General features: G+C 45.8%; 1 protein-coding gene across 1 annotated transcript in view; it reads right to left on the bottom strand.

Annotated features, from left to right (window-relative positions):
• Positions 1 to 10,127, bottom strand: part of LOC147622108 (thermosome subunit gamma) — a 75,339-nt gene extending 65,212 nt beyond the window's left edge. The window contains exon 1 of the mRNA XM_086823199.1: positions 9,536 to 10,127. Coding sequence (XP_086679325.1) covers positions 9,536 to 9,943 — 408 coding nt within the window. The 5' untranslated portion in view covers positions 9,944 to 10,127. The remainder of the gene's footprint in view (positions 1 to 9,535) is intronic.
• Positions 10,128 to 12,538: the final 2,411 nt, after the last annotated feature.

The following is a 12,538-nucleotide window of genomic DNA, read 5'->3' as shown; positions in this document are numbered from 1 at the left end:
AAGCGTACCAGAGAGATAGTGGACACTTGGCTACATAAGTGGCAAGTCCATTTTCAGTTTCATCCATATGACGATAGCAAAAAAGATCCAATTAGCAGCAAGTTTCCTCTCAGGCAAAGCTTTGCTTTGGTGGAAAGAACTCAACCCTAAACCATCGACTTGGACACAATTCGAAGAAGTCTTCAAGAAAGAGTTCCTTAAGAAAGAGGATGACTATGATGTTGTTGCCCGGTTTACTACTTTGACCATGACCTCGTAGAACCTCACTTATGAGGTCTATCTCCAGAAATTTAGAGACTTGTAGATGAAAGCTACAAAGATGAATTCCACCACTCTTTTGGGTTTCTTCGTAGCCAGTTTACCCGACTCGTACCGTTTACAGGTTAAAAACAACAAATGCAAAACTTTGGACGAGGCCATTCATTCCGCTCGTATCTATGATGATACAATGGTCTCTTCCAAGTCTAAACCCGTTACCGAGCAGGGAACAAGCACAAAAGGAAGTTCTCCGCACCGATAGCTAGCACGATAGAAGGAAAGTCTTCGGACCAACCTTCGAAGAATTCTACTTCGACCCCAGCAAAGAAAAAACGTCTCCTTAAGGCTTTGAAGCTCAAGAAGGAGAGGCGTTGCTTCATCAGCGAAGAAAAAGGACATATGCGTAACGAGTGCCCAAAGCAAAAAGGTGCAAAGACCAACGCAGGACTCAAGCCAAAGGCAGCTAACCAATTGTCTTTGACAAGTACGTCAATTACTGTACTTTCTCGCCCTAGTTCATGTTCTGATTGTCTGTTCAACTCTAAAGTTTTTGGCGTGCATGATCTTCCGAGTTTATAGAGAAGTGAATGGCCATAGAATCCACATTCTTCTAGACCCTGGCAACTCACACAATTTTGTTAATTACAAACTTGTGCAGAAATTGGGTCTTGACACAACACCTAGCGATCATACCTATGAGGTACACGGCAAGTATGGGATCGAAAGGTGGAGAAGCTACCAATCCGGATTCAAGACTACGAAGATACTCTGGAATGCTATATTATGCACCTAGAGCATGTAGACTTGTTATTAGGGATTGAGTGGTTTAAGACTCTTCAAGTCAAGATAGATTGGTCTAGTCATGCTTTTTCTTTTGAACATAGGAACACCCAGTATAGTATCTTAGGTGATTGTATACATCCCTCTCAGGGACCTCTTGTACATACAGTTGATTTTGAAGATATAATGGATTCTTCCTTGTATACTGCTTTCCATTGTGTCTTGATTCCACTTTCTTCATTTCTCATACCTACTATGGATGTCGATGAATTAAGTGTGTTTGAAAGCAAAGAATTAAAAAAGATACTTGATTTGTGTCAAGATGTATTTCCTAAGAAACTACCATCAGGCTTACCACCTGAAAGGGCAGTAGATCATCGTATTGACCTGGTCCCTGGTACTCACCGTGTGAGTATTCCACCTTATTGGATGAGCCAAGCTGAGGAAGATGAGTTGGCTAAACAACTCGAAGATTATTTGAGAATGGGCCAGATCCGTCCAAGTAAATCACCTCGGGAGGCACCTGTGTTGCTTAGGAGAAAGAAGGACAACACTTGGAGAATGTGTGTAGTTTACAAGAGATTGAACAAGCTGACAATTAAGAACCGTTAACCTCTCCCTAGATCATATGACCTGATTGACCGGTTATTTATATGGCTCCAAGTTTGTGGTATTGACTGATCATCAATCAATCAAGTATGTGTGTGATGCCGATGAATTGAGAGGAAGGAAAGCTCGATGGACTGAATTAATGCAAGATTTTGATTTTGAGATTCGTTATCGAAAAGGGTCCATGAACAGTGTCGCAAATGCGCTTAGTTTGTCGTTCACCGAGATTTCTACCGACTTATTTCAGTCATTGAGAGGACTTTGCAGGACTGATAGTTATTTTGGTCCATTTTGGCAGAAGATCCAAGATGGGAGCTCATTGATTGACCACGACTCAGTGATTGAGCAGCCTACCATTCAAGCTGCAGGAGGTCAGTGGATGATTCGGAATGGTTTACTATTCCGTAATGACAAAATTTGTGTACCACAAATCCTGGACATTAGATCCAAGATTCTTAAGGAGTGTCACGACGCCCCTTCTGCTGGACACCTTGGGGTACACAAGACATTATCGTTAGTGAAACACACTTTTTATTGGCCAAAGATGAAAGGGTATGTAGAAGATTATGTTCTCAAGTGTCAAGTTTGTCAAGCAAATAAAGCTTAACGCTTTAGACAGGCTGGGTTGTTGCATCCTTTGCAAATCCCAGGTAATAAATGGGAAAGTATTTCCATGGATTTTATTACCGGATTACCAAGAACGGGCAAGGCCACGATTCTATTTGGGTTGTGGTGAATCGCTTGACAAAAATGGCTAGATTTTTACCGACTCGGAAGACCATCACAGCTACGCAATTAGCAAGGCAGTTTATCGAGCAATTATTTAGACTGTACGGGTTACCGCAGGACATAGTCAGAGATAGGGCCTCTAAGTTTACAAGTGATTTTTGAAAACTTGTTTTTGAGAAGTTGGAAACAACTTTGAATTTGAGTTCCTCAGATCATCCTCAATCTGATGGCCAGACCGAAAGAGTGAATTAGATTTTGGAGGATATGCTTCGAGCATATGTATCCATAAGACAGAGTTCATGGGAGGATTATCTTCCTATGTTAGAATTTGCATATAATAGTACTAAGCATACTAGTACAGGATTTAGTCCTATCATGCTTATGTACGGTTTTCAACCTAGATCACCTGTTACAGTGGGATTCTCAGGACTTCAGCATGATGCAACACGTAATTTTTTGCAAGATATGCAAGAAATGTTACAAGTTGCGAAGGAATCTATTAGAAGTGCTCAAGACCGAGATAGATTTTATTCTAATAGACATCGTTCACCTAGAGAGTTCTCTGAAGGAACGATGGTGTATTTGCAAGTTCTGAAAGATTCCGAGACTTTACGGATAGGTCGATCTCCGAAATTATCTCCTATATATTGTGGACCATTTTGTATTGCACGACGGATTGGTTCAATCGCATATGAATTGGATTTGCCTTCTCGTGTGAAAGTTCATCCTGTATTTCATGTCAATAGACTTAAAGAAGTACTGGGTGGAATAGACCAGTTAGTTACTCCTCAAGAAATCATAGATGTCGAGGACATGACATTTGTTCCACACGAACCTGAAAAGATTCTTGGATTTCGTGAAAGAAGATTGCGTAATACGCTTTTCACGGAATACAAGATCAAGTGGAAGGATCGTGTTGAGAAGGACGCTACATGGGAGACATTGACTACCCTTGAGAGAGATTACCCTGGCTTTTTAGTGAGCTCTTAGAGGAAGGGGAGTATGTCATGTGCACAGTGTGTATCTACCGTGTGCTACACGCACACAAGACTAGCTTCGAGGTTTGGGGAAGCTAGGAGCTAGGCGGACTGATTAGCGAGCTGAGTTAGGGATAGACTAACGGGCGGGCATCCTAGTATGGACGGGTAAGCGCCCAAGTGTGGACGCCCGATGACCGGCCAAGAGCCTATAAAAGGCTGGCCAAGGTTAGTCATCATTACATATAGAGTCTTGCGTGTCTTTGTGAGAGCTCTATGGTCAAGAGCCTGGATCTAGTGCAGACGTGCACCTGCTTTATGCAGGCCGACAACAGTCTCGAGGCCCGCAAGGGTAGCTTCGTGGTCGTATGGGATGTCACGAGGTAGAGATTTGTCGGTACGTCCTGTCAGAATACGCAGCGGAGATGATGACCAGATCTGGGAACACGAGCAAAACGCAGTGCAGAAAATCACAAGACAAGAGAGAGAGAGAGAGAGAGGCGTGTAACTCTGCTCTATATACACAAGAAGATCTCGAGAATACTACAAAAATGACAAGGGGACTGGGGGGCATTTTATATGGCCCCCCATCAGCAGTCGGCCTGCTGTAGGGCAGCCGACAGGACACAAAACACCCCCACGACTGAAAATCCACAGTCGGCCAGCAGCAGCAGAGGGGGTCGGCCAGCATTAGGGAAGTCCACGACTCATGAAATGCAGTCGGCCACTTCCAGAGTCTCCACAGATGCAGTCGGCCAGGTTCAAGGTCCTCCTGCCAGTACTAGACTGCCTCCCATGCCACAGAAAAAATGGGAAAAAATACGGAGAGTGGGGAAAAATGAGAAAACACCTCATAAGGGCGGGCACACCCACGACAAAGGCCCTGGTGTATAAAAATAGACAGGAGATGACTTCTAACACCCCCTCTCAGCTCCTGGCTGTGAAACCAACCACAGGGAGCTGGGGTGCCGCCTGAGCAAATCCTGAGATAGCGACATCGTGAAGAGGTCCACCGTACTGTCCTCCGTCGAGCAGAACTCTAGCAAGATGTCATCACCAACGATCTGATCACGAACAAAGTGCCTCTGGATGAACATGGGTTCCTCCAGCGGAAGCCCAATCTTGCAATGCAGCCCCTGCATCCTCACCACCTCACAAGCAGCATCACAAACAGCCCGGTACTCTGCCTCTGTCCGCGACAAGGCAAAAGATGACTGCCTCTTATTGCTCCGTAAAACTGCTCCTGGGCCTGAAGTAGACCTCCTCGTGTCCGGATCTCCTCCCCAAACTGAGTCACTCCAACCGTGGAGTCGAACTCCATCCAACAATCCCCTTCCTGTGTAAAAGAGTCCATGATCCTTCGCATGCCACAAAAACCACAGCAAACGCAATCCTGCCTCCCAAAGAGTCATCCGCAACCATGAGCTCAATTGCCTCATCAGGAAGCTCCCGTCCAATCTGGTGTCCATCAACCAGATCAATGAACCATTCTGCTTCTGAATCAAAGAGGCATCACTCCTAGAAGGATCAACACCTGTTACGGTGCAAAACCAAGGGCCTCCGAACCTCCACCCTGAGGAGGGTTCGTGAATCGTTCCTCCTGGTCCAGGACCATGGGGACAAGCTCCTCCCACGTGATGGTGCTGAGCCTGCCACTGGTAATCAAAGACGAGTAAAATGCTAAGTACTGAGAGGGCAAGTGTGACAGCAACGTTATGGCCATGTCCTCTGACGATATCTCCTTCCTAGCCTGAAGAACTTCTTATTGAAGAGCCTGCAACTTGTTAATATGCTTCCGCATCGTCGCCGACTTTGCAGGGCTCATAACCCGCATCTGTACTTCCAAGGAAATCCTCTTCATGGGCGATACCCTGTTGTAAAGAGAGGCCAAATGCTGCCATATACCTCTGGCCAGCATCATATGCTTTACATGATTGATTACCTGCGGTGTGCAGTTGAGAAAGATAAACGAACGGACCCTGGCGTTGACACGATCCCACATCTGTGTCTGAGCCTCCCGGTCCTTTCGGATCGACAGTAACTCCCCTTCCTCTACTTCCGGCCGTGGAACCCCAACAACGACGAAATCAGCGAGGTCGAAAGACTCCAGAACAGATTCCATCATAACCTTCCATATGCCGTAGTTGTTCCCGTCCTACTGACGGTCCACCGAGAACGTGTGGAGTGTCGGGATCTTCACATGCCTCTCGGCCATCTCAAACAGATCTGCCATTGCGGGGATGTACTCTGAAAAGGGTGCTTCTCTTCCCGAACAGTCCCGTAGGGTCCACCAATCAGCAACACAGCACTTCCCCTCTTGCTCACACAAATCCCAAGAACTATCTAGAGCCAAGTCTCTGATACCATGTCAGAATACACAGCGGAGATGATGACCAGATTTGGGAACACGAGCAAAACGCAGTGCAGAAAATCACAGCACAAGAGAGAGAGATAGAGGCGTGTAACTCTGCTCTATATACACAAGAAGATCCCGAGAATACTACAAAAATGACAAGGGGGCTGGGGACCATTTTATATGGCCCCCCATCAGCAGTCGGCCTGCTGTAGGGCAGCCGACATGACACAAAACACCCCCATGACTGAAAATCCACAGTCGGCCAGCAGCAGCAGAGGGGGTCGGCCAGCATCATGGAAGTCCAGGACTCATGAAATGCAGTCGGCCACTTCCAGAGTCTCCACAGCTGCAGTCGGCCAGGTTCAAGGTCCTCCTGCCACTACTAGACTGCCTCCCATGCCACAGAAAAATAGGAAAAAAATGGGGAAAAATACGAAGTGTGGGGAAAAATGAGAAAACACCTCATAAGGGCGGGCACACCCACAACAAAGGCCCTGGTGTATAAAAATAGACAGGAGATGACTTCTAACACGTCCATCTAGTTAGCTCAGCTCGTGGCTCAGTGGGGACAGCCAAGACCTGTGGGCTTGCCCACGGCTGTCAAGGTTGGGAGGTGAGTCAGGCTTGCAACCCCTTCACGTTTGTTTGGTTTGTTTGCAGGTTTCGAGTCTTGTACCAGGAGCGTTCTACTAGGTGATCCTATGGGGATTTGACACTCTAGAAGTGCTAGCTGACACAGTGGAGAGGAAATCTGCACCAACTGTATCAGCTTAGTTGGTTGGTTAGGGACAGTCAATTCGGAGGCAGCTGGGTGCCAGTTGTAGTCAGCAAAAAACCAATTGTGTGATATCCCTTCAAAATCAGAGGTGCTAGAGGGTCTATAGGTGTCCGAGGACATTTAAAAAGATTCTGATTCACAGTAGGCTTCTGAGGCAAACGGTTCTGTGTCAGATACCCGAGGCAGAATTCAGTAACTGAAAGGCCAGAGAAAGATCGACAAGGGTCGGCAAGTAATCGAGGAAGGTCTAGGGATTGTGGCTACTAGGTCAGCTAACGCTAGAGGATCTTGGAGGACCCATTTTGGATTGGAGTGAGCCATCAGAATTCGGAAGCAGGTAGACATTTAGTATCTAATTTGGTTGCGGCAACGAGGAGAAGTGGTTGTCAACCACCACTGGTCAGCTAAAGGGCAGTTGCCTGATTCTGAGAGTTTCTGCTACAAGGTTTTGACGCTAGTTGACATAGGAGGACATTTTGGGAGCCTGGAGGGTGGATTTCTGACTAGGGACAAGTAGAGGACTTTGGAGGCAGTTTATTGACAGTTCTGTGGCAGCTGAAAGCCATTTTGGTCCGCTGAGAGTCAGCTAAGGTCAGGAAGGGCTCTTAGTTGGAAAATCGGAGGTCCTGGAGGTGAGTGCTGACTTGAGAGGACTGTTTGAGTAGGCAGCTAGATTGAATAGGGAGGTTGGGAGGGTGTTGGAGTGTTCAATTGTGTCGGCGAATGATCTGGGGATGTGAGCTGGCAGTGTTGATGCCCTCTTTTGGTGTTTCAGCTAGATTGTGGTGATGGTGATAGTTTCCTCTTCACAGTGGTGTGCTTCGTACGGGGCGATAAAGGCAAGTTCTCTTGGACACATCATTGTTTTGGTGCCTTCACAAAGGAGGGCTTTCCAAGCACCCTTCAGACTGTTGGCAAAGCTGAGAAGTGTCAACTACTGAGATGGCTACAATGATGTCTTATCGCGTGTTCCACGGTCATGCTAATGAGGATCCAGAGGACTTTTTGGCAAGGATGGAGCCGGAAGATTTCACCTTTGGGAAGGATAGAGATAAGGACAAATTGACATTGGTGTCCATGCTGTTGAAAGGGGATGCCAAAAGGTGGTTCCAGACTTGGAAAGGTCAGCCACATCATAGGTAGGCATACGAAGATGTCAAAGGAGCTCTGGTGCAGCATTACAAGAAGGGTGAATACCCATATGCTATATGGCAAGACATCCAGAAATTAAAGCATAGTCTATCTCATGTATTTGATAGATTTGTAGATCGTTTTGAGAATCTATGGGGAAGATGGGATGCTTCCTTGGGTGCAGAACACCCGCCTGTCCTCCTTAAAAAGGATATGTTTATTCAATCCCTTCATGCTAATCTAAAAGAGAAGGTGGGAGTTAAAAAGACCAAAGACCTTTGATGAAGCCTTGAGGATTGCAAGAGAGAAGGAATGGAAGCTTCGAAGGTTGGCTTAGAAGCAAAGGGAGGTTCCGGCTGAGGGCAAACCTGCTATGACAGGGGGGAGAAGGGCAGAAGAAAGAGAGCCTACATTAGGGCATAGAAGTTGCCCCACATGGTGATCATAGCATAGAAGGTTTCTTATATTCATCATGTGAGGCACATGGCTACTTTTTGTACTCAAAGGCTTATCTTCTCTCTTCACATGATCATTATTGTACATATAGCTAGTTGTTTCATATTTTTTTTCCTTTCCATGAATGATGATATAGTTACCTCATGGAACTATTGTAACACTTTTTTAGTTTTATAGACCCTTTGGGTCTTTTGTACACACACTCTCTCTCTCTCTCTACAGGGTCAGCATACTACATAGGACCTGTGTGTACAATAAAGTAGGCACTACATGAGATTCTCTGACGACATGACGTGCCTTCACCAAAGCCACATCTGCCATCAGGAGGCTTATAGAGTCATGTTTCAGTTTTCAGTTTTCATGTTCTTTTGTGGTTTTTCCATGGCCTTGTATACCCATGGTATCATTGTACTATTCATGGCCTCATAGGCCCTTCAAGTCTTTTGTAGATGTTAATCTCTCTCTCTCTCTCTCACTCTCTCTCTCTCTCTCTCTCTCTCTCTCTCTCTCTCTCTCTCTAACAGCATAGCACAATGTGTTGGTGACCCTTGCCCCCCTTGCAAAGAGGTGGCACTAGGACCATTCCTTGACACGTGAATTGTAGATATTTCATGACACAGCTTGAAAAAAAAGACAAAATGTATTTGGATTGCTAGGTTGAGATAGCACTTCCCCCACCAAAGTGATGGGACTAGACACTAAGCTGCTCTCTTCGATTCAAATTTGAAAAATTCAAGCCAATAAACATTTTTCAAAAATATAACTAAAATTGAAAGAACATATTCTAAAATATCAATGAAAAATATCTTCTTTTCTGGGAAACCATTTACTTCTTCCAGCTTTAAGGTATTGTGGTGTGACAGAGTATGTTCAATGTGGATTGTAGAAGTGTGTTCGACCATGCAGGAATGCGACTCCTTGGAATGGCAAACTTAAAAGAGAGTGCCAGCTTAGGTTAATCCCATGCTCCTATACTTCAACCCAAGCACATTGCTTCCTTTGATTTGTGGAACCCCTTCATAGAGGTCACCCATCCAGAGTGACATGCTGAATTGACAAAGGTGGATTGGGTACCCCCCTTCACTGCAGTATACAAAAGGTGCCCGATGAAGGTGGATTGCTAAGATAGTATGTCTTGCCATCCCTACCAGCTGTGCTAACCCATCCACCATCTCCCACACCGCAACCTGCTCCATCAAGCATCAACACTACATCCTGCCGAAAGAAAGCTGGCTACCAATCATTTACCATGTCCTTTATCAACCCACCTGAGCCGTGAGGTGAAGCACAAGCTTAGGCACCTGGCCGACCTGCCCATGGGCAGGCATAGTGTCTGAAGCAGCCCTAAGAATCCTGTCGATTTGGTACCAGCGGATGCCAAGAACTATATATAATCTCTCTCTTAAACAAAAAAAATGCAAGAAAGAGAAGCACAATGTTGACTTATGAAGGCTAATGTACCTGTAGATTTGGTTGCAGGATTGAGAAGGGGAAGGGCTTGCGGTACGTGATGGTTGCAGTCTGCAGGTTAAGCCCTTCGTCTCCATTGTCACAAAACCTTATGAAGTCTGAGATGGACTTTGCATCCCCTGGCCCTTCTGCGGCATCCACCTCGTTTGCTTCAGCCCAGGACCATACAGTCACAGAGTGTCTGTGCTGCAAAATACCATGACAGGCCAGGCCTCTGCGGAGCTTATTGCCAAAGAAGGAGCAAGGTAATCTTGTACTGCAGATTCTCCTTCTGCCAGATAAGCTTCCTGGGAAAACTGATATGGAACACGAAACCGTGTGATTTTGGTTTCCTGTGGCCGTGTCACGCCATTGCGCCACGAAGGTCGGTAAGGAAAATTGCGCCACTGCTGCTGCCATGGCGCTCCGAGGGTTAGGGATAGGGATGTAGGGACTACGGCCTGATGTCTGGATTAGGGTTAGGGGTTCGTAACCGATGGCCTGCTATTTAGGGTTAGGATTTGTAGCAGAAGAGGCGATTTAGAGCGGTGGTTTCCTCTCAGAAGCAAGATTCTCTGTGGAACATTGAGAACATAATAAAAGCAAAGAAAAAAACATACGGGAAAGTGCATAAAAAATGGAAGGCCACCAACCAAAAAATGAGGCTCGGACCCAATGATCAATCTTGTGGTACCCTCGCAGTAGGGCCCTACAATGAGTGAAATATAAAATTCATTAACTAGTTAGAGGAAAAACCTTAGGTAATCAAAATTTTCCTTGGACATACTTCACACGATGCCATTGATGCAAAAAAAAATTTCCACTCGAAACAATATTCGCATCATCTAGTAAAAGCTATGTAAACATGTTGCAAACACCCATTTGCAGGGTGTCGTACCACTATGGTTGGGGGCGGCAGATATGGCCCCGGTGGCTCCACATGTCCAAGCAGCTATACTGCTAGGCCTTTATGGTGTACATCGTGGACTCACAAGCAGGTGGACGCCTTGGCATGCTCTTCAATGGCCCTTGGGTTGTCGTGCACGCAAAAATGACCACGCCAATATGCACTCTCCCATGCATGTACAGTGAAAATTGCAAAGTTCTACACAACGCAACGCAGAGAGCGCAAGAGAGAGGGGGAGCGAGAGAGATAGGAAGGGCGGTGCTGAATTTGATAGGGAGGGCGTGAAGGGGGGGGGAGGGAGAGAGAGAGAGAGAGAGAGAGAGAGAGGGGGGGGGGGAGAGAGAGAGAGGGGGGAGGGGAGGAAAGAAAAGAAAGATTGTCTTAATTGTCCAACAAAAGACCCAAAGGGTCTATGAGACCAAAAAGTGTACACTACTATCCATTGAATCTCATCATCATGAAAGAAAAGAAAAACACAACAAACAACAAAATGTATACAATGATGTCCGAAGCAGAGTGATGTATATCCAATCCTGATCTAAAGCATCAATCCATGAGCCTATCTCGAATTCAGCTGAATAAGTCACTCATGTGGCACTGGGAGTGGCCCATCCAAGATATCCAACATGAGAGAGAAGTAAAGTCCACAAGCTCGCATGATCCACCAAGTGTGGGAAGGTGACCCTATGTCGCTCAAAAGTCTCATGAATCTGGTGGGTCAAGCAGGATCAAGGTCATGGAGGTTGGGGGCACCGGGCTCTTTGGAGTGTAGTGGCTCGATCCAAGATGACTCTAGGGTGTGGCCTAGTAGAGGATGGTACAACCAAGGCTCTGGGTTTCAATATAGAAAGTGGGTCTGTTGTTTGTGGCATGTCCTCCTTGTAGTTGAACGTGGTTTCAGATGAGAGAGTGAGAGAGGAAGGAGAGATGGAGAGATCAAGCCATGGTGACTTGGTGTATACACATGGATGGGCAAAAGAGAGAGAAAGATGTGATAACACACACAAAAGAGAGAGAGAGTTCCACATACAATCCTTTATATAGACACCAAGGCCCTATCTTATGTTCTCTTAATAAGAGGGTGTGAACATTTTAAGAGGGTGTTCACACCTAAAGTGTTCACACCTAAAGTGTGAACACTTTAAGAGGGTGTTTCACATCTAAAGTGTTCGTACACCATAGGACAATTATTAGACTCCAAAATGTCCATCAAACCCCCCTTCGGAGTGAAGGAGTGTCATTTAAGAGAGAGAACTTCAGTATGATGATTTGGGCTCTAAAGTGCAATCATTTAATACAAAAGAACACAATGATGCCAACACCTAAAACTCTTATGTCAGGCCTGATATAAGAGCTTGACCATACATAATACCTATGTCAGTCTATCTATAGACAACCCCCTGACTCTAAGTAGGGAAACTAAGATAAAGCCTTTTATAGAAACAAGGCTTACAAAAAGACATCCAAAATATTCACATTTTGGGGTGGGCAGCAAAGAACTCATGACTACAAAATATTCAAATTTTGAGGGACATCCCCAGCGGCGGTTGAGAATCCTTGTGTAAGATCCCTGTTCCCACCGAGCAACGGATTCGGGGTACTGACAGCGGAAGTAGCGCTTCTCGCGTGGGACAGGGGTCCCACACTCGGGGCCTCGCCCACGGATATCCGGATAAGAGACTAATCCGTCGGTTGTTCCAAAACCGAACCCGAAAAAAACTTCCTTAACCGGAAAGCACGGGCGATTCCACCAGGATAACTTTTTACTCTAACGTAGTCAAGATCATTTCTGATCGAGATGATCCAATTACATCTATAAGATACTTAGTCAGTTCAAGGAAGAAACTTGCACTTGGATCATTGGGATCAACGCTTTTTTCCCCATTCAAGAGGCACAGCCGTTGATTCCTATCCATAGAACAGTTACTGTCCGGGATTTTTTTTTTTCTATCGTAAAAACAAAAGTTTGAGTCTCGATTTACGGATCCATCAGTCCAGCCTAACCCCATCCGATCCCATGGGTTAGCCAACCGCCCAACCACTGTAGTGATGGGATCCAATTAAGAATTTAGGTTTTGTCCCGGGTACCAAGGAAAAGAGTTCCAAGG

Source organism: Cibotium barometz, chromosome 29 (assembly GCF_041138505.1).
Source record: "Cibotium barometz isolate CiBa-2024 chromosome 29, ASM4113850v1, whole genome shotgun sequence".
Taxonomy (NCBI): Eukaryota; Viridiplantae; Streptophyta; class Polypodiopsida; order Cyatheales; family Cibotiaceae; genus Cibotium; species Cibotium barometz.
Note: the sequence above shows the minus strand (reverse complement) of the source record. Positions and strands in the feature narration are given on the sequence as shown.